Source organism: Phocoena sinus, chromosome 13 (assembly GCF_008692025.1).
Source record: "Phocoena sinus isolate mPhoSin1 chromosome 13, mPhoSin1.pri, whole genome shotgun sequence".
NCBI lineage: Eukaryota > Metazoa > Chordata > Mammalia > Artiodactyla > Phocoenidae > Phocoena > Phocoena sinus.
In genome coordinates this window covers 80326898-80354130 of record NC_045775.1, presented here as the reverse complement: position 1 = coordinate 80354130, position 27233 = coordinate 80326898, and the positions used below count along the sequence as shown (strand labels likewise).

The following is a 27233-nucleotide window of genomic DNA, read 5'->3' as shown; positions in this document are numbered from 1 at the left end:
ACCAGGTCATAGCTTCGTGGAAGCCAAGAGGAGAGAATTTCCAGAAAGCGTGTATGGTCAGCAGTCACCACCATTTGTTGAGTGATGCTGATTTGTTGAGTGCCAGACTTAGCACTTTTCATGCTAAGTGCTCTCCGTACGTCATTTCTTTTAATTCTTACAGGAGTTCCACGAGGGAGGCACCAAGATATTTTCCTTTAACATCTTTATTGGAGTATAATTGCTTTACATTGTTGTGTTAGTTTCTGCTGTATAACAAAGTGAATTAGCTATACGTATACATATATCCCCCTATCCCCTTGCGTCTTGCTTCCACCCTCCCTATCCCACCCATCTAGGTGGTCATAAAGCACAGAGCTGATCTCCCTGTGCTATGCGGCTGCTTCCCACTAGCTATCTATTTTACGTTTGGTCGTGTATATACGTCAGTGAAGGGAGGCACCAAGATTGATACTCCATAGATGAAGGATTTGGGACCAGTGTCAGGCTTCTTGGGAGACAGAACGTGAGGCAGTTTGGATTTGAGTTCCATGTCTGCCCTTATTAGCTGTGTGAACTTGTACAAATTAGTTGGATTCTCTTCTCTAAATGAAATATAATGGACCCATCTCCTGAGGTTGTTGATGGGATGCCGTGAGCTATTGTCTTATTGTAAGTGAAGCCCTTCACTGGGTGCCCAGCATGCAGAAGCCCCTACATACACTTTAGCGTGGTCGTGGTTATTTCCCAGCATCACCCAGCTGGTAAGTGGCAGAGCTGAGATTTGAACCCAGGTCTGTGTGGGACTATAGCTGTGCCTTCAACCGAGGGAGGTGATATGGGACCAGAGTTTGAATGCTTGTGGGGTGGAGGAATGCTATCATAGGGGGCAGGAGCGACCTGAGCACGTCTGAGCTCATCCCAGAGGGGAAAGAGGAAGTAGAAAGGGGGAGGTTAATGCTGCCAGACAGAAGGAGGTTGATTGGTGGGAAGGTCACAGGGAGACTTACGACATGACATTAAAACACAGGTAGAGGGATGACCCTGAAGCCAAAGCAGATGGTTTTTCCTCAGAGACAGGAGGGATAGTCTGAAGAGAGGGGGAGACAGAGGAATTTTCAAGCAGGGACAGAAGACGTTGAGAGCATTCTAACAGATGCTTTCTATTCTCTTAGGAATGCAGAGGTAGGTCAAGGTCTAAGGCAAGGGAGCAGGAATGGGGGTGGAAACTTTGGAGGAGGAGCCTCGGTCTCCAAAGCCATCAAAGACGTGGGGAGGAGAGAGGCGAGGAAGAAGGGGGCTTGTGGAGACCGTGGAAGACCCAGTCCTGAGTAGTGTGCTGTGGTCCATCCTGTATTTATGGCAGGGCCTAGCACTGTGATGATTTAGTTTGTACCTGGGGCGGTGGTAGGGAAACGAAATGGTTGGGTCAGCCCAGAATTGGAAATTCACCAGTTGGATTGCAGAAGGACAAAGGAGAACAGTAAGATGACAGCTTCTGGGAAGGTGTGATTTAGGACAGCCCAGGAGATGTGGGTGGGACGAGGGAGCCCTGTAGTCAGAGGGAAAATTTCCTTCGTTCCACTGTGGTTGAATACTCACAGTATGATTAGGAACTTCTAATGAATAACATATATGACCCTTTTCAGATCTCATTTCCCAACAAATATCAGGCATCTGTATGGAAAACTTTATGGCAGGAATGGCTGTCATACCTCATCAGCTGGATTTTACCCAAACTGTGACCCCAAGTGTAATCCGTTAAAGCTGGCCTCTCAAAACCCCTGGTTTCACGGTCCTGTGCCCCAGCCCTAGGATCAGGCATTTCCACAAGGAGCCCTGGTTCCTTTCATTGAGGAATGGTTTTAGAAACCAAGATTTGGGTGCTAGGTGTTTTGGTTGCTATCGGAGTGCTGTTACTACTTCTAGGTCTTCTCAGTTGATGGAGGAAGGAAATACATGTTTGTATACTAACCTGTGTATACACAGAGATCTATAAATATGTATGCCCTTGTATCTATATGGAGCTAAACTTCATACTGATGTCTCAACTGTAATTCCTTACCGTATGGATCATTCTAGACTTCTCCCCTTGCTTGTCTATAACCTCCTGCTCCAACAGTGAGAGACCTAGCTCCAAGTATCTGCCGTCCATTTGCTTAGTTGTTCAATTCCAGTATATGTGCATAGTGGCTCCAGAATTAACTCATAGCCCCGTGGGAAACAACTTTGTCATCTACAGTGCAGTACCATGTTCAGTTCATTTTGCTTTTATTTTTACAGCCTACACTCAGCTCCAAAGTTACTTAGTTCAGTCCTTTTATCCCTTACCTCTGGCAGTGAGTTGGTTTCATACATTTGTGGTATTCGTTAGGTTCTTTTGTCAAATCTGCATTCCGTTCTGGGATCCCCTCAACTTTTTTTTTTTTGTTGTTGTTGTACGTGGACCTCTCACTGTTGTGGCCTCTCCCGTCGCGGAGCACAGGCTCCGGACAGGCAGGCTCAGCGGCCATGGCTCACAGGCCCAGCTGCTCCGTGGCATGTGGGATCTTCCTGGACCGGGGCATGAACCTGTGTCCCCTGCATCAGCAGGCGGACTCTCAACCACTGTGCCACCGGGGAAGCCCCCCCCTCAACTTTTAAATGACTTTTTTAAAAAAAATTGCATACATTAAGTTTCACTCCTCATGCTGTAAAGTTCTATGGGTTTTGACAAATGTATAATTTCATGTATCTGATATTACAGTATCACACAGAATAGTTTCACGACCCCCAAATTATACCCTGTGCTTCACCTTTTCAGTTCTCTTCCCTCCCTAAACCTCTGGCAACCACTAACCTGTTTGCCAGCTCTGTGTTTTGCCCTTTCCAGAATGTCATATAAATAGAATCATATAGTATGTAGCTTTTTCAGACTGGCGTCTTTCACTTAGCAATATGCATTTGGGATTCATCCATGTTTTTGCATGGCTTGATGACTCATTCCCTTTTATTGCTGAATAGTATTCTACTATATAAATGTACCATAGTTTATTTATCTAGTCACTCATTGAAGGACATTTTGTTTGCTTCCGTGTCTTGATGATTATGGATAAAGCTGCTATGAATATTTGCATGCAGGTTTTTGTGTGGACATAAGTTTTCAGATCGTTTGGGCAAATACCTAGGAGTATTTTGGATTATATGGTAAGACTATATTTGGCTTTGTAAGAAACTGCCAGACTCTTCCAAAGGGGCTCTACCAATCTGCATTCTCACCAGCAATGAATGAGAAAGTTCTCGTTACTCTGGATCCTTTCCAGCTATTGTCAGTATTTTGGATTTTAGCTACTCTAATAGGTGTATAGTGGTATCAAGTTGTTTCAATTTGCATTTCCCTGATGACATATGCCATTGGGCATCTTTGCATATCCTTATTTGACCTCTGTATATATTTTCTGGTGAAGTGTCTCTTCAGAATTTTTGTCCATTTTTTAAATTAAGTTGTTTTCTTTTCTTAATTTTTTTTTTTTTTTGGCTGCGTTGGGTCTTTGCTGCTGCACGCGGGCTTTTCTCTGGTTGCGGCAAGTGGGGGCTACTCTCCACTGTGGTGCGTGGGCTTCTCACTGTGGTGGCTTCTCTTGTTGCATAGCACAGGCTCTAGGCGAGCAGGCTTCAGTAGTTGTGGCACACGGTCTCAGTACTTGTAGCTCGCGGGCTCTAGAGCGCAGGCTCAGTAGTTGTGGAGCACGGGCTTAGTTGCTCCACGGCATGTGGGATCTTCCTGGACCAGGGCTCGAACCCATGCCCCCTGCATTGGCAGGCAGATTCTTTTTTTTTTTTTTTTTTTGCTCAGTTTTTAATTTTATTTTTTTAAACATCTTTATTGGGGTATAATTGCTTTACAATGGTGTGTTAGTTTCTGCTTTATAACAAAGTGAATCAGTTATACATATACATATGTTCCCATATGTCTTCCCTCTTGCATCTCCCTCCCTCCCACTCTCCCTATCCCACCCCTCCAGGCTGTCACAAAGCACCGAGCTAATATCCCTGTGCCATGCGGCTGCTTCCCACTAGCTATCTACCTTACTACGTTTGTTAGTGTGTATATGTCCATGATGGCAGGCAGATTCTTAACCACTGTGCCATCAGGGAAGCCCTTCTTATTCTTAAGTTTTAAGAGTTCTTTGGATATTTTGGGTATCAGTCCTTTATCAGATATGTGTTTTGCAAAGATTTTCTCCCAATTTGTGGCTTTTCATTCTCTTAACAAAGTGTCTCTGACATAGACACTTTCTAATTTTAACAAATTTCAATTTATTTATCTTTTCTTTCATGGATTGTGCTTTTGGTGGCTTATCTAAAACTCATCACAGACCCAAAGTAGCATAGATGTTCTCCTATGTTTTCTTCTAGTAGTTTTATGGTTTTGCATTTTACATTTAGGTTTGGAACCCATTTTAAGTTAATTCTGTTTAAGGTGTAGGGTCTGTGTGTAGGTCCACCCCCCTCCCCTTTTTTTTTGCATATGGATGTCCAACTGTTACAGCACCATTTGCCAAAAAGACTAACTTTTCTCAGTTGAATTGCCTTTGCAGCTTTGTTAAAACTCAGTTGACTATATTTTTGTGGGGCTATTTCTGGGTCCTCTGTTTGAAACTGGATAGTGTGAGTCCTTCGAGTTTGTTCTTCTTCATTGCTGTTTTGGCTATTCTAGGTCCTTTGCCTTTTCATATAAATTTCAGAAGCAGTTTATCAATATCTATAAAGTAACTTGGCGGGAACGTGATTGGGATTGTGTTGGGATTCCCAAGAACTGACATATATTAATGATACTGAGTCTTCTAAATACATGAACATGAGTCTTCAAATACATATCCCTCCATTTATTTATATCTTCTTTTATGTTCATTTTTTACCTCTCTCGTTTGGATAATTTATATTGATCTATCTTTAAGCTCACTGACTTTTTCCTTTGGCATCTCCATTCTGCTGTTAAGCCTGTTCAGTGAACTTTTATTTTCAGATACTGTATATTTCCAAAGCTAAAAATTTCATTTATTTCTTATTTTTATCTTCTCTTTCTCTGCTGAGATTGCTTATCTTTTCGTTAACTAGAGAATACTTGCCTTGACCTCATGGAGTTTGGTAATAATATCTGCTTGAAAGCCCTTATCTGATTACTTCAACATCTGGATCATTCTAGGGTAGGTATTTATTGATAGTCATTTCTCTTGTGAATAGGGCACATTTTCCTGGTTCTTCATAAATTGAGCAATTTTGGATTATATCCTGGATGTTGTGAATATTATGTTTTGAGGACTTTGAGTTATGCTATAGTCTTCTGAAGAATGTTGATGGTTTATTTTAGCAGGCAATTAACCTGGTTAGACTCAAGGCCTGACCTTGAGCTTTCTCTGTGGGTTCAAGTCTACGTTCAGTTCTTCAAGCCTTTCATGCACTGCTTTGTCCCATGCATGCTGGTTTAGCGGTCAGCCTGAGATTCATCCAGAGTTCATGTACAAAGTCAGGAGAACCCCTTCTTCTACTCTTGCCTTTTTGGGCTCCTTCACACACTCCAGGGACCATAGTTGCCTTTGCTCCTTTTCCCAGTGCCTCTAGCCAGCAAGACAACAGGATTTTTCTCTCAGAGTTTTGCCTCCCTGCTGTTCTGCTCCTCCACTGTGGCCTGTTTTCAGGGCAAATCCCAGGAAAACAACAACCACGAAAAGCCAGGAAATTCACTCTGTGCCAGGGGCTACTTCAAATTTTTTTTTAACTTAAAAAAAAAAAAGTATTTATTTAGGCTGTGCTGGGTCTTAGTTGCAGCCTGCGGACTTCTTAGTTGCGGCATGCGGACTTCTTAGTTGCGGCATGCGGACTTTTTAGTTGCGACTTGTGGACTTCTTTAGCTGCGGCATACATGTGGGATCTAGTTCCCCGACCAGGGGTCGAACTCGGGCTCCCTGCACTGGGAGCGTGGAGTCTTACCCACTGGACCACCGGGGAAGTCCCTACTTCAAATTTTTTTGACCCTCTTCTATAAGCTGTTTGCTTGTTTTTACTCCCCAGAATTCTCAGTAGTTGTTTTTGCACTTTGCTCAGAGTTTATAGCTGTTATCTATGGGAGGGTCAGTCTGGAGAGGGTTCACAAGGCCACATTAGAAGCGAATTTCTGCCTGCTGTTTTTCACCCAGCCCTACTTCTCAGAGATCTTTCCAAGTCAGTATATAGAAAAGTTCCTCCATCTTTTAAATCATGCGTGGTAGTCCACTATAGCCAGACCCCTCGTAGTGGACATTTATGCTGTCTCCAAAGTTTTGTTTTTAGAGACAGTGCTGCATCAAATGGCCTTATGCCCTCTATACATGACTCTGAGGGTCTTGGTGGAGAAATGTCCTGGGCCTCCAGCCACAGTGGAGGTTTTTCTTAGAACCATGAAAAATATTCATTTCCTTCATTTTGGTGTGACATTTCCTTCCTTCTGTCATTGACTGAGAAGGCCTGGGCTGTGGTTCTGGGCATAACCACGTGGGTGGCAGGAAGGTGTGAAGGACTGGAGAGTGAGGAGTGCCGGATATTCCAGAAGACTTGGAGTTTGCTCCAGAGCGCTGGGCTGAGAGGGGTTAGGGAAGTCTGATAGCCAAGGACAGAGACAGCCCTGCAACTCCCACAGTCCCCACAAAACTGGATGTTTTATTTAATTTCCCATTTCCAAATTGGTTGCTTATCAACAAAGAATGAAATGCATCTTTGGACAAAAATATAGTACATTAAAGGAAAGCTTTCTCTCTTAGAATCTCTCTCCTCCAATTCCTCTTAAGCAAAGGCCAAGATGAACCTTGCAGAAACATCATTGAGTATGTCTACCTTGGTCACACACCTTCAGCATCTCCCTGTTGTCTGCTGGCTCATGGTCCCAATGTTTAGCATTGTACTGAAGACACTTAATACGCATGATGCTTGGGGCTGCAACAGCCGTTTTGTGATCATGAGGCAACAAGCACAAGGATGAGAAGCCAGTTGCTAAAAAATGGACCTCTATAGGACCTGGTCCCTAAGGACATTGTTGAGCAGCGAAACCAACATCAGCATTCACCCACCTTCAGATGACTTATTATAAAAAAATAAAATAAACTCTTATTTGTTTAAACTAAAAAAAAGACCCTCAATACTCCAGTCCCGATATCCCCAGGCGTTCAGCGATTTTCTAGCTGTGTGACTTTAGGCAAGGTAGCATACTCTCTGAATCTCCATCTCCCCATCCCCAAATGGGAATAGTCATGCTTCATTCTCAGCGATTTTATGAGGCTTAGATGAAGCGACGTTTCTGCTGTGCTTGGCACCGTATTTGACCTGCAGAAAGTGCTTGGTGGATGCCACCCAGAGGTGTATTATTGTCCAAACTTCCTGTGTGACTCAGAGTCCTTTCTGCTAAGCCATTACTGATGCTGAGGTCCCCACGTGATAGTCACCCTTGTTCTCATATCTGTGTGAATCCCTGAGGCCCAGCTCCAGCTCCTCTGTGAAGGTTTCACAGCAAGGTCACCCTCCTGGGAACTCCTGGAGTCTGGCACTTAACACAGTGGATAATGAAGCTATTTTCTTGGTTTATGTTGTACTCTCCGAGCTCAGGGATCATGCCCTGTGCCTCTTTATGACCTCCTCAGTGTCTTACACACAATAGGCTTTTCATAAACCTTGATGATGGAGCTGCAGCCCTGTACCTCACTTGCATAAAATGGGCAGTTTCCACACAGAGAGAAATAAGCACAACTTCGTCATTGGTGGCCATTGCACCGTAGCACAAGAACATGGAGGCGTCTGCGACGGTTTTCTGCTGGCTGCTGAGTCAGGGAGGCTAATAGAAATTTCATGTAACTTAATGCCCACAGACAACTGCATAACCATGTTAAAGGAGAACAACGAAGGAAACACAAAACCCATGATTTCAACAAATGTTCACTGAACTCCTGGATTCCCCGTGGACCAGGCATGGGATGGAAGGTGAAAGCCCGCCCTCCGAGAGCTTGCAGGATGCTGGAAAGACGTCTGTACACAGACCGCAGCCTTGCACATGCTGGGCGAAGGAGCCGGAAGAGGGGCTGATGAAAGTCGGGCTGGGGCAGATAAGCCTCCCAGGGGTCATGATGTTTGAGGGGGTTTGTAGGATGAATAGGATTTGGAAGGTGACTGAGGAGAGAAGAGCACTGCAGGGAATGGGATGGGGTGGGATGGGAAAGGGAGTAGCATGCACTGCGTTTGGGAATCTGGGGCTGATTTGATGAGCCAGGTCGGAGTGAAAGGGGTGGGTGGTTGAAAAAGGCGCCACAAGGCAGGTGAGGTAGCTCTGTAGTCTCGGCTTCATCACATGGCCACTGGGGTCCCACAAGGGCGTTCCACAGGGCTCGGCAGTGTGATCAGCTCTGAGTTTCCAGCTGGAGAAAGGCAGCCCTGTAGGAAGCTCTTGCTGTGCTTCCTGTGGGGGGAGGTCACGCTCTTGAGGAGGTGGCAGTGGGGTTCACGGGGAGGGGCGGGGCCAGAGCAGCTCAGCAGGAGAGCATTGGCTGACCCCAGAGGGTGGCCGGGCCGGTGAGCTGCGGATGAGAAGGAGTCACCTGTGCTACCTTTTTCTGTGGTCGTTAACGTCAGTGTGGAAATGCTTCTCGCTTACATTCTGCCTTTTTCATATTACATCCTAAGCTTGAGTATTTTCCCATATGATACTGGTTAGATTTTCTGATTCAGTGACTGTGCCTTTTATGCCAGTACTACAGCTTTTTACCTGCTGAACTTCCCAAGGTCCAACCCCACCTCACTTTGGAGTGTCAGCTCATTGTAGTCTAATTGGCATCTGCTTCAGGAGGTGGGTTTGTGTCTCTGGGTCTTTGTTGGTGGTGGTTAGTACTGGTCCCATGCCTCACTGGTCGCCCTGGGCTGTGCTTGTCTCCCCTCAGCTGTGTTGCTTGACTTGACTACTCTTTGGGAAGTTGATTTTTCTCTTCTGAGGAAGGGAACGCACCTTGGAGAATTGTCCTGGAAATATGGAGAAAACAGCATGTTTCTTCTGTCACCTGATGAGGCAGTGATGGCTCACGGCAGTGCTTGTAAACTAGAGAAGGTGTTTTGCTTCGTTTCTTCTCCGTATGCCAGTGACCACACAATCACACTTCGGTAGGGCTCTCTTTGTCTGGTTGTGTCTTTCTCCCCCTCTGCTGGGTGTGTGTGCAGAATTTCAGTCACTGCCTCTATCAAATCCATCAATTTAGACAAATCCCCTCCCCTCCCAGCAAAGTCCGAAGTTAGCACCTTTAATACTGACCTAAAAATTCAGGTCATGAAATGGAAACTTTGTGAGAATCTACTGGGGTAGGGGTGAAAGACTTTATTACCAAGAGATGTGTCCTCATTCTTTTACTCCCTTTCTTGAATCTTTATTTCAAAATGTTGTCCTTTTTATTCCATGTGAATTTGAGTGGTGGTGGAACATAGTTTAATAATATCTCCTTGCCAAAGCATCCATGTTTCAGGCTGACAAAAGACAGCACCTTAAGAGAAAAATTGCATTCAGCTATGCAAAAAGTACATGGTTCGTAGCATTTTGCAAGGTAATTGTTTTCCATACTTTCCCTTATTAGATCATTTAAAAATTACCAATTAATACCTGCTTATGTTAAAGCATTCACATTACTCACTGGAGAAGAGTATAATATGATAGGGAGTGAAGATCCTTTCCCACCCAAACCCCTCCCATCCAACAATTTGGTATTTAGTCTTCCAGACTTCCTTTCTAATAATTATATATATAACCATTCAATGTCAGATATCCCCTCAACACATTATATGCACATTTAGATTGTACCTGCAATTTTCTTTTTTTTTTTGCTTAAAAGTATGTTGTGTCACTTTTCACATCAGATCTACTACACTCTTTTGTGTTTTATGGAAAGCTTCATCTTAGCCTATGTTCTCTACACCTGGACAGAGGGCTTGGTTTCTCATTCGTTTTCTGTATTTTTTAAAAAACTAGACAGAGGAGAAGAGGGGATAGTTTAAAGGAGGATAAGTGATTTTTTTTTTTTTTTTTTTTTTTTGTGGTACGTGGGCCTCTCACTGTTGTGGCCTCTCCCATTGCGGAGCACAGGCTCCGGACGCACAGGCTCAGTGGCCATGGCTCACGGGCACAGCCGCTCCGCGGCGTGTGGGGTCTTCCCGGACCGGGGCACGAACCCGTGTTTCCTGCATTGGCAGGCGGACTCTCAACCACTGCGCCACTAGGGAAGCCCCAGGATAAGTGTTTTTAATAAGCATTTGACAGAATTCAACACCCATTCATGATAAAAAAAAAGTCAGAAAAATAGGAAAAGAAGGGCACTTCCTCAATTTGATAAATAACATCTACAACCCTCCCCCATAGCTAACATTATACATTATGGTGAATGACTGCATGCTTTCCTCCTAAAACTGGGAACAAGGCTAGGGTGCCTGCTTTCACTCCCCTTACTCAACGTAGTGCTGGACTTCCAGCTGGTGCAGTAAAGCAAGAAAAGAAAAGGCATTCGGATGAGAAAAGAAGAAACAAAACCAATCCTATCTGGAGATGATGCTTGTCTATACAGAAAGCCCAAGGAACCTACGAAAAGTCTCCTAGAACCTGCTAAGTGAATTCAGCAGGTTGCAGCACACAAGATAAACATACACAAATCAATTGTATTTCTATATATTAACAACGAACATGTGGACACCAGAATAATTTACACTTGCTCAGATTCGCAGAAGTAAATCTAACAAACATGTATAGGAACTGCAGGCTGAAAATTGTACCATGGTAATGAAAGAAATAAAAGAAGATCTAAATAGATGAAGACGCCACCACACTGATGGATTGGGTGCCTCCATATGGTAGTGTTGCCAGCTTTCTTCAAAATTGATATATAGGTTGAATGCAATTTCTATCAAAATTCCAGCAAGAGTTTTTTGTGTGTGAATATACAAAAGATTATTCTACAGTTTATAGGGGAAGGCAAGGGAAGCAGAATAGCTAAAAAAATTTTAATTAATTAATTAATTTATTTCTGGCTGCGGTGGGTCTTTGTTGCTGCGTACAGGCTTTCTCTAGTTGTGGCGAGCAGGGGCTACCCTTCGTTGCGGTGCGCGGGCTTCTCATTGCAGTGGCTTCTCTTGTTGCGGAGCACGGGCTCTAGGTGCGTGGCCTTCAGTAGTTGCAGCACGTGGTCTCAGTAGTTGTGGCTCGCGGGCTCTAGAGCGCAGGCTCAGTAGTTGTGGCACACGGGCTTGGTTGCTCCGCGGCATGTGGGATCTTCCCGTACCAGGGCTCGGACCCTTGTCCCCTGCACTGGCAGGCGGATTCTTAATAACTGCGCCAGCAGGGAAGTCCCTAAAAATTTTTTTTTGAAAAAGAATAACGTGGATGGAGTCAGTCTACTCAATTTCAATACTTATATAGTAATCGAGTCTAGTGGTTTTGGCAGAGAGACAGACAAATAGATCGATGGAACAGTATAGAAAGCCCAGAAATAAGCCCCAATAAATATGCCCAACTGATTGTTTACAAAAGTGCAAAAGAAATTCAATGGAAGAAAAGATAGCCTTTTCAACAAATGGGGCTGGAGCAATTGGGCATCTATAAACAAACAAACAACGCCCCCCCGACCCCACCCGCAAAATGTTAGCACAGGGAACTCTACCCAATATTCTGTGATAACCCATATGAGAAAAGAATCTAAAAAAGAATGAATATATGTATTTGTATAACTGAATCACTTTTCTGTACACACAAACTAACACAACGTTGTAAATCAGCTATATTCCAATAAAATTAAAATCTTAAAAAATGTCTCACACCTTATACAAAAGTTAACTCAAAATAGATCATGCTTTAAATGTAAAACATAAATTTATTAAACTTTCAGAAAAAATAGGAGAAAATCTTTGGGGTCTACGGGTATACAAATTTTTTTTTTAAATACTTTTGTTTTCAAAGTTGTTTTATACATCTTTATTGGAGTATAATTGCTTCACAGTGCTGTGTTAGTTTCTGTTGTACAACGAAGTGAATCAGCCATATGCATACATATACCCCCATATCCCCTCCCTCTTGAGCCTCCCTCCCACCCTCCCTATCCCACCCCTCTAGGTGGTCACAAAGCACCGAGCTGATCTCCCTGTGCTATGCGGCTGCTTCCCACTAGCTATCTATTGGACATTTGGTAGTCGACGCTACTCTCACTTTGCCCCCCCGGTCCCCCCCCCCCCCCCCCCCCCCCCCCCCCGGCCCTGTGTCCTCAAGTTCATTCTCTATGTCTGCGTCTTTATTGCTGCCCTGCCACTAGGCTCATCAGTACCATTTAAAAAAAAAATTCCATATATATGCATTAATATACGGTACTTGTTTTTCTCTTTCTGACTTACTTCAATCTGTATGACAGACTCTAGGTCCATCCACCTCACTAGAGTAGACACCAAGGCATATCCCTTAAAGAAAGAATTGATCAGTTGGACTTCATCAAAACAAATAACTTTTGCTCTGTAAAGACCTTGTTACACAGATGAAAAGACAGGCTACAGACTGGGAGAAAATATTTGTAAACCACATATCTGACAAAGGACTAGTATATAGAATATAGAAAGAGTTCTCAAAACTCAACAACGAAAAAACAACCAATCCAAATAGAAAATGGGCAAACATTTCACTGAGGAGAATCTACCGTTGGCAAATAAGCACGTGAAAAGATGTTCAACATCATTAAACACTTAGGAAAATGTAAATTAAAACCACAATGGCTATCAGAATAATACCTATCAGAATGGCACAAATTTAAAAAAAAGTGATAACACCAAAAGCTAGCGAGGATGCAGAGAAACAGTGTCATTCATACATTTCTGGTGGGATTGTAAAACAGTACAGTCACTTCGGCAGTTTCTTATAAAATTGCACATGGAGCTACCGTATGACCCAGCAGTGGCACGCCTGGGCGTTTATCCCAGAGAAATGAAAACTTATGTTCATGCAGGTACCTGCACATGAATGTTCGTAGCAGCTTTACGTATAATAGTCCTAAGCTGCAGATAGCCCAGATGTCCTTTAACAGAGTACGTGGCTGTGGTATTCCAGTATGCCATGGAATACTGCTAAGCAATGAAGAGGGATGAGCTATTGGTACCTGCAGCCAACTGGATCAGTCTCCAGAGAATGGTGCTGAATGAAAAGCTCTAATCCCCAAAGGTTACATACTGTAGGCTTCCATTTATATTACATTCTCGAAAAGGCAAAATCACAGGACTGGAGAACAGACTGATGGTTGCCAGGGGCTAAACAGGGATAAGTGTGGGAGGAAAGTGTGGCATTTATAAAAGGGCATCGCAAGGTGACAGAAACGTTCTGTAGCTGGACTGTATTGATGTCAGTACCCTCACTGATACTGCATGATAATTTTGCAAGATGTCATTGGGGATGACATCTTAGAGGAAACTGGGCAAAGGATACATGGGGCTTCTCTCCATTATTCCTTTATATAATTTCAGATACCTGCATGTGAATCTATTAATACAATTATCTCATAATTAAGAGTTTACTTGAAAAGATATTGTCTCTTTTTCAACAGTGGATATATTGCACTCTTTTTAAAATTATTTTTAAAATTCTTTTTACTGTGCTCTTTTTAACAGCTGCTGTCATGTTTTCTGGAAGGCCTCATTTTAGCCCACGTCCCATATATGTGGGAGGAAGGATTTTTGTTTGTCTGTTTACGTTTTTGTGAATTTCCTTCTGGTAGGAATTTGATTAGAGGAGAAAGTAGGTAAGAGCTAGAAGGAAGAAAACTGTTATTCTTTCTTTGAAGCAGGTTCTTTAAAAGTATTCTTGTGTCTTACGTTAAAAAGGCATTTCCTTTCCTGGGTGTTTTACTCTTGACTCCGATGAGGATCTGGGGGTCAGAGTGGGTCAACGAGGGTTTTGGGGTTGCTAAGTTGCAGTGACAGGCTATGAACGGCCTTTCATTTTCTTGTATTTAACAGGCCAAAATCCACCACAGAAATGCCCTAAAATACTCTTGTTATTGACTGCATGTGAGGGTCTCACCCATTTGTCCCCTTCAGTCCGCATACATTTCCTTTTCTTCTCTTCAGCCTCTTCCTTCTCCCCCGGCCGACTCTGACTTACAATCAGGCTTTCATTTAAGTAGTATTTGCCACTGAAAGTTCCAGAGTTTTCTGGGTTAGTTGTTCTGTGATGTAGGCTGCACACAGAATCCATGTCCATCATCACGCCGGTGCAAATTAGGTTTTCTGCGAAAAGAGTGTGTGGTTTTTTCATATTATCGAATACCCAACCATTCATATCAAGAGAAGCCAAGAAACCAAAATCTACCGTTATTTTATTGGAAACCTAAAACTTAAAAAAATACGGTCAGCTCCTCTGACACTCACAAGCTGTAAGTGAATTCAGTGAATACAAGCTGAATTCTCCCTGGAGTGAATTCAGTGGTTCATGAAGCTCTCTGGCAGCCCTGTTTATCCAGCTCTGGGTACCGGCCACACAAAGATGAGTAACCGGGACCTGATGTACGCCCATGAGTTCACTCTGCTGTGACACAGGTGGACAGACCACGGCCACTGAATGACAATGACAAGGATGATAGCTGGCCTCCAGGAGTCCTCACCACTGCTGGGCCCTGAGGGTGTCCAGTCCCCGGTCTCCTGGGGAGGGGCTGCAGTTACTGCTGTTTCTCTGCAGAGGATGGTACCGGGGTTGAGAGCAGGGCAGCGGGTGGTCCCTTGACCCATGGCTCATGGGGCTTGGTCCCTGGAAGATGCCTGGCAAAAGGGGGCCCAGGTGCTGTTGCTGGGGGTGGGGGGAACGGGCAGCAACTCAAGACTCACAGATGTTTTTAATTTGTGCGAATTGGGGGACAAAGCCAGTCCTTGTGAAAACTCATCTCCAAGCTTTCCAAGCAGAGCTGTTTAACTTTTACTCCAAAAAGATGGTGCCTGGCTCAGGTTCCCAGGAACGGCGGGGAGGGACAGCAGCATCACCGGTCTTACCTTTTCAGTTACTCGGGGCTTAGCGACTTGAAAACAACTTGTTTTCTTAGGTTGGTTAAACAACCACCGCCTAGGTTTCAGTGTTTGTTCAATGTTAATTTCCATTGATTTAGCAAGTTTTACATCAGGTTCTGAAAGTTTCAGATTTGAATTACTAGGTTGAATTACAAATCTGGAAAGAGTTTACATTATGCACATGCCCTTCTTTTCCTAAACTTAAGTGTGACTTTTTCTTTAGCTTTTTCAGTTTTTTTGTTTTAAATTAATTTTAAGGGCCAAGGAAAGATAACATCACGAAATAAACTCAATAATGAGAAATATGTTGTTGTTGTTTCTTCCTCCTGCCTTTCTTGCCGTCTCCTCCCTCTTTTTTTTTTTTTTTTTGCGATACGCGGGCCTCTCACTGCTGTGGCCTCTCCTGTTGCGGAGCACAGGATCTGGACGCGCAGGCTTAGTGGCCATGGCTCACGGGCCCAGCCACTCTGCGGCATGTGGGATCTTCCCGGACCGGGGTACGAACCCGCGTCCCCTGCATCGGCAGGCGGACTCTCAACCACTGCGCCACCAGGGAAGCCCTCCTCCCTCTTTTGATGGGAATGAGAGAGAGAAGCGTAGTGCGGGGAGGGCAGGTCTGCAGCCTGCTGAGACTTGCCCTTGGCCTCCAGGAAGCCGGCCCTGTACTCGTTTGTGGACAGCACACAGTGGATCTCAGCCGGGTGGGGACACCTCTCCCTGCTGAGTGGGTAATCACCTGTGAGCCTCATCTCCCCAGACACCACCCCAGGCCTACTAGCTGGCTGAGCTCACAGCGGTGATAATCCCTGAAGTTGAGTGTGGGACATTGACATGACATTAAGAGGACATAAAATGAAAATAGTTTTATTATGAACTGTAACATCATCATCGTCGTTGTCGTCACAGTTACTAAGAATTCACCTGTGCCAAGCCTTTTGCTAAGTTCTTTCCATACATCATCTCTTTCAGTGCTTCCTAAACTTGACCCCCGGAGGACTGGCTACCTGCCCCGCACTCCACTCCCCCACCAGAGTTTCCGATTCAGTAGGTCTGGGTCAGGGCCTCATCCCAGAAGTCTAAGTTAATCTGCCTAAAACAACCCTATGAAATAGGTCACGTGAGGAAACAGGCAAGAAGTGGGAGACTGGACCACAAAGCTCATTGCAACTGACCATAAGCATTGGCTGGTCCAGCATAGTTAATTTTTCAGAGGAAGTAGCGAGTGCCTAAGACAGCCCTAGACGGACGTCCACTGCTGAGGACTAGTGGGTTGTGGCGTGTGTGTCAGGGTTTCAGAGTCACGCACGGAGGGGCAGGAAGTCTGGGGTGTTACCTGCAGGAAGACCAGCTCTGGAAGGTGCTGCTTGTGGGAGCACGGGGCCCCTGGCTATTAGGAGGAGAGAACAGTGTTGGAAGGAGAGCCAGAGAAGCGGTTAACAGAATGTGTTCGGTGGATCACTTTACCCCTGCCTCCCATCCTTGGACCAGCACACCGTGGCTCTGTTTGTGTGGGATTCTGTCCACGCCATGGCCCTTCTTCTCCCCTTCACGCTCCTTTCCCATATTTTCCCAGAAAAGGGGAGGAAATCATTTAAAAAATACAGGAGGAAAATAAACAACCACCTTTCTCTGTGAGTTTATTTTGTGATGTTATAAATCTTTGGACCCTTGAAATTAAAAAAAAAAAACAACTATAAAAAATCACCACCAAAGTATAGGAAAGGGAGGGAAGAGTCACGCCTAACAGGAAGGCTTTCCCCAAATTTGTCACAAACTCATTAATTCAAGATTGGAAGCTTGGAGAACCCGAGCAGAGCCTTGGCAGCACGGAAAGGTGTAAAGCGAGGTTGCAGACCCGCGGCCCCTGGGCCAGATTCCACTGACGTGTTTTGTTTGGCTCCCGTAGTTCTTGAAAAATAGTCAAATCAGTTTCAAACATGGGAGTTTTCATAATAAAACCCCTGACGTCCAGCATTTTTTTTTGAGGAACGGGGAGCACTGGTGCCAGGGCTGTGGCTGGTTGGTGGCTGACCACGTGAAGGGGCATGGCTTCTGGTCACAGCCCCGGCCAGCAAAGCACCCCTGGTCTAGAAAGTTCTGGACTCACACTTGGAGCACCAGTCACCAGCTGGATGACTTGGAGGCTGGCACTTACTGGACTTTTCCTCCTCACCTGCCGCTGGCAGCCTTGTGTGTTTGACAGCACATTGTAAACATGAAGCGCAGCAGATTCCCAGCCACACAGGGACCCTTGGGCCAGCGGGCCTCAGGGAAGAGGCGCTTGGTGACAGTCGGTGCACCTGTAAGGACGTTCCCTACTGCCTTCTAAGACAGTGCCAGCCACTTCTTTCAAGTTTTTTCAAAAGATGGATTTTAAAAATGTGTTTTCTAAAATTATGATTATTTTACAAGGTCTGCACAGTCCACGTGGTGCTTTATAGGGTGTATCCGGCTACAGCTGGCCCACTTCTGGGTGTTTTATGGCAAATTATTCTCAGATTACCCTTTAATGCAGGAAGGCCTGCCAGTTGTCTGAGCTCCCTGGGTCATATAGAAAACCCCTAGACTTGATACGAAACAGCTGCCTCGGTCAGCTGTTCCAAAAAAAGGAGCATTTTCAGGCCGAAGCAGCAGGAAAAAGGTTTTTTGTAATTGGTGGAGATTTTGAAAAAAAAAAAAAAAAAAGTTAAATTACTCTTTCCTGGCCATTAAAAGGTGATTGAATTTTGTTATTAACAAATTGTGGGAAAGAAGGGAGTTTGTTAAGTGCCCTCTGGCAATACTTACAGTATGTCCCGGGGGGGTGTTCTCGATGGAGGGTGGCTGCACAAAACTCCGCTGACCTCCCTGTCCCTGGGCCTCAGCCCGGGCTGGGCCGGGGTCAGGGGGCCAACCCCCGGGCCTCCCTCCTCTCTCTCCCCAGGGCCCCTGCTGAGACCAGCAACAAAAGGGTCAATTGTCTGAGGCCCCCCTTTGTCTCAGAGGCTCTGTGGGCCTCTTCAAATGCCAAAGTGTCTCAATGCACATGGGTGAATGCATATACACATGGCTGTAGGAATGTGTATCTGTATGTATATGTGCACACGTGCTGGTGCATGTGAGTATTGTATAAGCATGTGCGTGCACGTGTGCACCCAGGAACACATGCTTATATGTGCACGTGCATGCACGAATAGGAATGCACACGTGCCTGTGCACGCATACGTGGGTGTGGATGCGCCTCTGTAAGTGTGCCTACACATACGAGTGAGTTGGGTGTGAATGTGTGCACATGTGGTGAGACTTGCTCGAAGAATTTCTGAGATGCTGATGCCTCTTCGCAGGGTGAGCGCCCACAGAGGCCTGGCTGGCTGATGCACGTCCCTGGGGCCGAGGGAGAAAAGCATCTCTGGCCCATCTCTCAGCAGTTGGCCCAGTTACCTTGATGCGGCATTTGCTATGGGGCAGAAACCTCAGAGAAGTCTCTGCCTCCCCTGCCTTCTCTAGGGTCAGATAATAGGTAGGATGCAGGAGGAGGAACCATAAGGAGGCTCCCCACACAGCTCACTGGCCTCGTTTGCCTGTTCCAATGTGGGGTTTCATGGCGAGGCCCGCAATAGCTTTCTACGCTGTTCCATTACCTTCTCAGGGCTGCCTGATCAGATCCAGTGCATTCTATGTGGCATTGAAGCCAGGTTTCCAGAAGAACTGTACAATGACCTGTTCCCATCTGTCCCATCAGTGGGCTCCCACGTAGCTCTGGGGTTTTGTACAGGTGCCAATCATCCTGTTCCCTAGCGCATCTCTGGAGACCTGCGGGATTCTGTGGCTGGTCTGTACCATCCCAAGGTTCACACTCTCTTCCTTAACAAAGGTGTCCTTTTAAAAATGACTGTAAAACATATTTGATTCAGAAGCCAATAAAAGACTAATAAAAATGCTTAATTCAAATTTGCTTCTGTGAAGGATTTATCTCCCAGCCCCTTTTAACCAGCACAGCTGCCATGTAACAACTTTTTCTGCTTTTTTTTCTTATTCTTGTCCTTCCCCAGACCCATTTCCTCTCCCTACTCCAGCAAGGGCTTATCTTTCAACTGTGGAAAGGCACCAGTTAAACAGTACTCCAAAGCTTATCAAAATATTCAGGCAGTAAAATTATCTTATAATTAGCCTAACTGTAAGCCAGAACTTTTTAACCCCAGGAAATGTGAAGTTACCTAGCCTGTGAAATTGGTAAGTTGCTCATTCTGACCTTTTTAGGCTGCAGTTTCTACTTTTGTTTCATTCCCCCAATAATTTCCTCCTTTTTCTTTAAATTCTTGATGGTCCCTGAGGCATCTTCCTCTTCTGTTTGCTGAAGGCTCAGAGAAAATGTACTCCTGGCTGAGCTGAAATAGATAATTGAATGCATTCAGGCGAGGGGGATAGGAAATCAACCTGTTATCTGCTTCATGCCTTCACTTTTAGGTATGCTTTCAGTAAAATGAAGCCGCATCTCACCATCGCTGATTCCATACTTCAGGTGCATGCAGTGGTGACACCCAGCCGAATGATTCTGGAGCTATTCCCACATTAGCTGGGGGATTCTGCAGTATCCTGAGCTGGTTAGAAGAATTGGGCTTTCTTATCACAAAGATTTCTCCTAACTCTTCCTCCCCTTGTCTCTTGCTTACGCCATCGACCCTCCCACTACCCCAGGGACCCCCCTGTTATCTTGCAGCACCCAGGAGGGTGCCACAAAAGTCACCTCCCCACCCCCACTTCTGTGGGAGCTGACATCAAGGGAATGGGCAGTGACGTGTTTGGGGGTGTTAGGGTGCTACTCAGGTGGACTTTTGGCCCAGAAATGATATTATAGATGATGCTTCGGTTTTTAACTGCAGTTGAGATTCTTAAACTAGTCATGCCACAATTCAGCCACAAGTGGGTTAGTGAGACTTACATAGGCATGATTAGGGCTGATCACTGTGTTTTACATGATGAAATACTTGCAAAGTTGCAAAAATTAAAAACAATTAAAAATTAAATTTTGGAGTGTGACGTTTTCATAGAGGGGTGTTGCCTATCAATAGTGGTAGTGATTATTTATAGAGTTTTTTTCCTATCCATCAGGCAGTATGCACACACGTGGGCATACACACAGATACAAACACATAGATAGAAAAATTGTTTCATCCTTATGTTAATCTGGTGAGAACATAATTACTTTGCCCATTTTACAGTTGTGAACACTGAGGCTCTGAGAGGTTAAATCACTTGCTGACACCCATATGGTTAGCAGTTGGACGTGGCTGTCATGTAATCCACCACTGGCCTTGAGTTAACCAGCCGAGGCCCAGGCCATATGGTCCGACCTCTAGTTGTCCTTGAGAGGTTTCCCTGACACCCCTACAGGGTAAGGAGGAAATTGCAGTGTCACCTCGGGCTCTGCTTGTGGCCGTGCCCGGCAGTCGTGTACACTTTCTCTTGATGTCACGTGTATATCACAGGTGCGATTTCCTTGCAGTCCTCGGAGCTGCCTTGCTGGCCTTGAGCTGACAGGATCAGGGTGAAGTCTGTGCTGATCCCCTCAGGGAGGCTCTGGCCCAAGTGGTCAGTCCCCCTGGGGTGGAGGTAGTGAGAGGGTCGCTCCCAGGACCTGGGCGTGGCCATGCTCTCCTAATGCAAACCTCAGAATCAGATCTGCTCTGCAGTCCCATCTTTTCACGGCTTTGTCTCAGAGCTGAAAGAGCCCTGTTTTGCTCATGGAAAGAGTAGAATGGTGGTTGCCAGGGGCTGCAGGGTGGGGGTAAGTGGGGAGATGTTGGTCAAAGGGTAAAAACTTCCAGGGCTAAGAAGAATAAATTCTGAGGGTCTAATGTACAGCATGGTGACTGTAGTTAACAATGCTGTGTTGCATAGTTGAAAGTGGCTAAGATGAGCAGATCTTAAGTGTTCTCACCAAAAATGAAATAAAAGGTAACTCTGTGAGGCGATGAATGTGTTAATTAATGTGCTAATGTGTGTTAACCATTTTGCAATGTATGTGTCTATGTCATCACTTTAAATAGATACCCTTTTATTTGTCAGTTACACCTCAATAAAAAATAAAAATTAAAGCATTTTTAAAAAGGCAAAAAAGAGCCTTTTGGAAGTCTTTCCTGATGAGAGACACCTTCTGTCTAATCCATGATGGAATATTGTGCCCTGTTTAAGACCCTTTCAAAATACCATTATCCTTTTAAGAGTTAAGTTGAAACTAAAGATCGATCATTAAAACATGTTATTTAAAAAAAAAGTGTTATTTAGGAAGCATTAGCAGGAAGGTGTTTTAAGAAATGTTTAAAAAAAATTGGCACGTTAAATCAGTTTTCTTGTGAATTCAGCGTATGCTTGATATTATTTAATATGTATTCCTCTCTCTTTTTAATTGCAGCTTGGGTTGACGATAGCCATTCGCTATAGCCACAGGTAAAGTTACATTTTTTTCTTTTAAGGAGTATCCTTACTGATTTATAGATTTTGGTTTCTCAAGTCTACAAGTTTTTGAGCTTAATTTTGGTGGCTGCTCTATCTGTGATGTCAGTGTGATAGCAATTAGATGAAATTGTTCTAGTCGCTTGATTGGTGAGAGTTAATCACTCTTTGGAGGAATAAGATTTTTACGTAAAAGTTGTGGTAGATAACCCATTTCTTTTTTTTAAATTTATCTGTTTAATTTATTTATTTTTGGCTGCGTTGGGTCTTCATTGCTGCGCGTGGGCTTTCTCTAGTTGCGGCGAGCGGGGGCTACTCTTCATTGCGGTGCGTGGGCTCCTCATCGCGGTGGCTTCTCTTGTTGTGGAGCACGGGCTCTAGGTGCGTGGGCTTCAGTAGTTGTGGCACACAGGCTCAGTAGTTGTGGCGCACGGGCTTAGTTGCCCTGCGGCATGTGGGATCTTCCCGGACCAGGGCCCGAACCCGTGTCCCCTGCATTGGCAGGCGGATTCTTAACCACTGCGCCAACAGGGGAGCCCTGCCCATTTCTTTTAAAGTCAAAAATGTAATGCTCTAGGGCAGGGACCCGACGTGATTTCTGGGAGTGGACTCTGTCCAAGGGTGAGAAGTGGAAACAGGGATGCCATGCATGAGAAATGAGGCCAGAAAGCCACACGAAGGATTGGCTTAGTGACTTTATTCAGAAAGCCAGCAGACTGTGAAGATGGACTAGTGTCCCAAAGATCCATTCAGGCTTCTTTTATACTAAAAGCGGAGGGGGTGTGGCTGGTTGTTGCAGCCTTCTTGATGCTGGAATCCTTTGTTCTTGCAGCTGTCCTGTTGGTCAGGGCACAACGTTCCTATAAACCTCCAACAAGACAAATGTTATTCTCTGTTCTGCAACTTTTTATCTCTATGAATGGGAAAGTGTTATACCTTTAAAGGTCAGAGCCTTGACAATGGGCTACCCTGTATATTCCAGGCTATAGGCAACATTCTTTTAGTGATTAACTTGTAGCAAGAGCAATAGAGTACAAAAAGGTTAAAGTAAAAGAAACAGACTCAGTATGGGGTCAGATTTGTTCTTCCCTATCACATCCCCATGGAGGTGGTGGGTGCACCACGAAGAAAGCACTTCACTTGGATTGTAAACAACATTCCCCTTTGTTCCTCTTTCCCCAGAGCACCCGCCTCACTGAGGAAATGTGGCTGGTAGATAGAGGTTTACGAGGCTGAGTAGCAAGGTAGGCACCCTGAGCCATGGCCCTACTGGAACTAAGGACAGGAGCTCTGTTGTGATCAAGGGAAAGACGGATGTTCGGGTGGTAAACGAACGTCGATTTTAGAGAGGGCAGAGCTTTGGAGCTGCTCATCCTGTGGCCACATTTATGGATTCTGCCCCAATTCCTATCTGCCTACTGTCACTGGAAGACCATTTATCATGCTCGTGCAGTGTGTGGGTCAGGGGTCTGGAAAGGGCCGTGAAGATGGCTTGTCTCTGCTTCACAGGGTCTGGAGCCTGTGCTGGGGGACTCAAGGGCTGGGGGGCGAGTCATCTGAAGGCTCACTTGCTCTTGTGTCCGGTGGGTGAGGCTGGCTTGTGGCTGGGGGGGCAGTCTCTGTTCCTCTCCGCATGGGCTGTTTTGAGCTTCCTCACAGCATGGTGGTTGGCTTTCTCTGAGTGAGTGTCCTGGAAAGAGAGAACCACGTGGAAGCTGTCTCCGTTCTGTGGCCCAGCCTCACAGAGCATCACTTCCATCTTGTTCTATTGGTTGGCACAGTCACAAGCCCCCACTTGTGTTCAGAGGGAGGGAGTAGAGACACCCCCCTCGGCCGAGGGAGTGTCGGTCACGTTGTAACAAGAACACGAGAGGTGGCAGAGCTCTGTTTGGCCGTATTTGGAAATGCGCTCTGCCATGGAGCCCAGCTGAATGTTGGAGTATTTATTTAGAGCACTTGTGGAAAGAAATTTAAGACTGTCCTTGCTGCAAGGCACTCACTAGTTGTGGGTACACAAGGGGTATGTCTGAAGAAGACAGGACAGATGCAGTTCTCATAGGAGGGGGTCAACCAATCAAAGGAGGCTTCTTAGAGGCAGCGGCCCTTAAACCATCCTCATTCCACCGAAGTGCGAGAGTGGGACGCAGATCCAGTTGGCTCAGGGAGATGCCTGGGCAGGCTGAGAATACAGGTCCCTGAGAACACATAGCCCTTCAATGACTATTTGACATGTATTTGGAGGAGAGGCAGCGTATGGGGAGGCTGTGGAGGGGTGGGGTGGATCCTGGCTGCCTCAGCCTTCCTTCTGTAGCCCTAGGAGTTCAGTCGCAACCCTAAACTTAGAACCCACTCCTCAAAACAAAGGCCCTGCCCAGGCTGGATGGCAGGCAAGCAGAAAGGCTAGCAGTTGTCTGTCTACGGGAGCATTTGCCTTCTGGGTCCATGCTCCATCCAAGGAGCTTAACCCCACACTCCTCCTGGCCAGGCCACTGCTGTGCTCTCACGGGGATGTCCTGGCAAAGGGAGCTGCCCCTGGGCTGTGTTTCCAGGGAAGTTTGCCTCCAGGCTGTCCTGTCTCCTGTCTTAGCTCTGGGCCATCAGGTTCAGAGCAGGGAGTCATGGATATTTGCATAAATGCAGCAAAAAGCGAAGACAAATCTAAATAAGTTACAAAGGGAAGTAGTGAGATGGGGGAGGAGGAAAGCGAAGGTATCTACTGAGCTTCCTTTGCCAGTGTCCAGTGCCTTCACCATATGCCTCAGGGGCGGGGGCCCCCGGAGTGAGCGGTGGCCCAGCGAAGCCCATATTCACAAGAGACTGCTCACAGCATCCATGTGCCCCTGCCAGGAGCCTGAAGTCTTTAGGAGTGGAGAGAATGATGAGAAAGTGATTGCTGTAACTCAGGGGTGACCCGGAGACTTTGTTTTTCTTTTTTGGCTTGGCTGGGCCTCGAACAAAGTGTAAATGTCCAATTTCCACATCCGATGGACGCAAGCCAAGGTGGGGAGAGGTTGTGAGGAGCGTTTGACCTGTCCAGGTACCAACATCTTAAAATAATGGAGGCCTTATCAGAGGTTGTGTTTTTTTTTTTAAGATTTTTTTTTTTTGATGTGGACCATTTGTTAAAATCTTTATTGACTTTGTTGCAATATTGCTTCTGTTTTATGTTTTTGGTTTTTTGGCCCCAAGGCATGTGGGACCTTGGCTCCCCAACCAGGGATCGAGCCTATACCCCCTGCATTGGAAGGTGAAGTCTTAACCACTGGACCGCCAGGGAAGTCCCCAGAGGTTGTGTTTTGCAAAAATTATTTCTGAAACAGAGGGGATTCTGAGTTAAATATTCCAGGAAGTGCAACAGCAGCCATCAACTGTGGTGAGGAGGAATCCTCCAGTCTGCAGGAATGGGTGACACTTGATACGGTGTCACTGAGGAGACACTTGCAGGTCAGGGCCACATCACCTGCCCCTTGCCCCATGGCCTTTGTCCTGTCTCCGGGGTCAGCGGGCACAGGAGGAATCGGCCTTTCCTCTCAGACACCTACAGGTCACCGTGTTGCCTGGTGGTGCCTCTTCTGTCCCTCCTGCTGCCTGGCCCTGTCACACACCTCTGTCCTCACATAGGAGGAGGAAGATGAAGGGGGTGGGTTTCTGGTTGTGTCCCCTCTTTAAAAATCCTACTAGCTTATTTAGATTAATTGAAACTTCCATCCTTTTGTTGATTGCTTTTTTTTTGGTAAATTATACCTGACAGAAATTTACCATATTATTTATTTATTTATTTGTTGGCATATACTTAATTTACAATGTTGTGTTAGTTTCAAGTGTACAGCAAATTGACTCAGTTATATTGATACATATATATTTATTTTCAGGTTCTTTTCCGTTATAGGTTATTACAAGATATTGAGTATAGTTCCCTGTGCTACACAGTAGGACCTTCTTTTCCTGTTTTATATATTGTAGTGTGTATATGTTAATCCCAAACTCCTAATTCATGTCCCCCCTCCCTCCTTTTGGTAACCATAAGTTTGTTTTCTATGTTTGTGAGTCTATTTCTGTTTTGTAAATGAGTTCATTTGTGTCATTTTTTTTAGATTAAAAGTGATCTAAAACATAAAGTTTACCATTTTAACCCTTAAAAAGGATTCGGGGTGTACAGCTCCGTGGCACTAAGCACATTCACATTGTTGTGGAGACATCATCACCATCCATCTCCAGAACTTTTTCATCCTCCCAGACTGAAAGTCTGCACCTGCTGAACACTGACACCACTGTCCCAAGCCCCCGGCAACCACCATTCTACTTTCTGTCTCTGAATTTGATGACTCGAGGAACCTCATAGAAGTGGAATCATATGATATTTGTCCTTCTGTGGCTGGCTTATTTCACTTAGCAGAATGTCCTCAGGGTTCATCCATGTAGCATGTGTCAGAATTCCTTTCCTTTTTAAAGGCTGTGTACTGTTCCATTCCGTACATAACTTTTTCTTTATCCATTCACCTGTCGATGGACATTTGGGTTGTTTCTGTCTTTTGGTTATGGTTAATAATGCTGCTGTGAACACGGGCGTACAAATATCTCTTTGAAACTTTGCCTTCAATTCTTTTGGGTGGAATTGATGGATCACATGGTAATTTTATTTGTAGACTTTTGAGGAGCTGCTGTACTATTTTCCTGTTGATTACTTTTTAAATGGGGTTGTATCTGTGTCTATATAGTTCTTGGTCACTTCAAAAGCTCACGGCTGGGCTTCCTCGGTGGTGCAGTGGTTGAGAGTCCGCCTGCCGATGCAGGGGACACGGGTTCGTGCCCCGGTCCAGGAAGATCCCACATGCCGTGGAGCGGCTGGGCCCGTGAGCCATGGCCGCTGAGCCTGCGCGTCCGGAGCCTGTGCTCCGCAACGGGAGAGGCCACAGCAGTGAGAGGCTCGCGTACCGCAAAAAAAAAAAAAAAAAAAAAAAAAAGCTCACGGTTGCTATTGAGAAATGGTTTCCAATTCCCTTGTCACATTTGCCCAGAGCCCAGATGCCAGGATTGAGGTTTTCCTGGGTCTTTCTTGTGTGGATAGGGATGTTTTTGGAAACACAGTTCGGGACTTTTGGTTCTAATCACCAGGTCTGTTTCCAGAATTATAACAGCAGGGCTGGGGCCAAGCGAGGTGGTGGAGAAAGCCCAGCAGACTCCTTCAGTAGGTGGGGGTGAGATGAAGGGGAGCGAAGAGGCAGATGTGGCTCCAAGAGGCCAGTATTGGGAGGATGGACTCACCTACGAAGAGGGACAGACTCGGTGGCCTTAAGGGACACGAGTGTGGGGGGGAGGGGAAGGAGCCTATAAAATACGATAACGCTGCTAGCAGGCAGCACCTCTCAGGCTGCTGCAGACCTGTGGGGCAGAGCTCTTGTGTGGCAAGAAAGGAGTTTACGGCTCGAAGGATGCCCGGTTTTGTTTTTGTGCATCTGCGTTGGTGCCTCAGCTATCAAATTTCCCTTGTTACAATGAACTACAGTGAACAGTGCTCAGAGTTAGGACCAGTCCCCGCCCCGCCCCCTACCCCCCACCTCCTCACTAACACGTGCACACCCCAGCCATCCCCACTCCTGCCCCAGGCATGATGGTTCAGCCTCTAAATCCTGCTACACCTGTTACTCCAGACCTATGCGTGTGATACAGGAGTGCGTGCATGCCTCTGTGTGTATGTGTGTGTGCGTGTGCGTGTGTGTGTGTGACGTGGTGTCGGATAGGGGGCTGAGGGGCCAGGA

The 27233-nt window shown here is 45.6% G+C and overlaps 1 protein-coding gene across 1 annotated transcript in view; it reads left to right on the top strand.

Moving 5' to 3' along the window:
• ACOXL (acyl-CoA oxidase like) overlaps positions 1-27233 on the top strand; it is a 315604-nt gene that overhangs the window by 74569 nt on the left and 213802 nt on the right. The window contains 1 exon segment of the mRNA XM_032653453.1: positions 21434-21468. Within this exon segment, the coding sequence (XP_032509344.1) occupies positions 21434-21468 (35 nt within the window).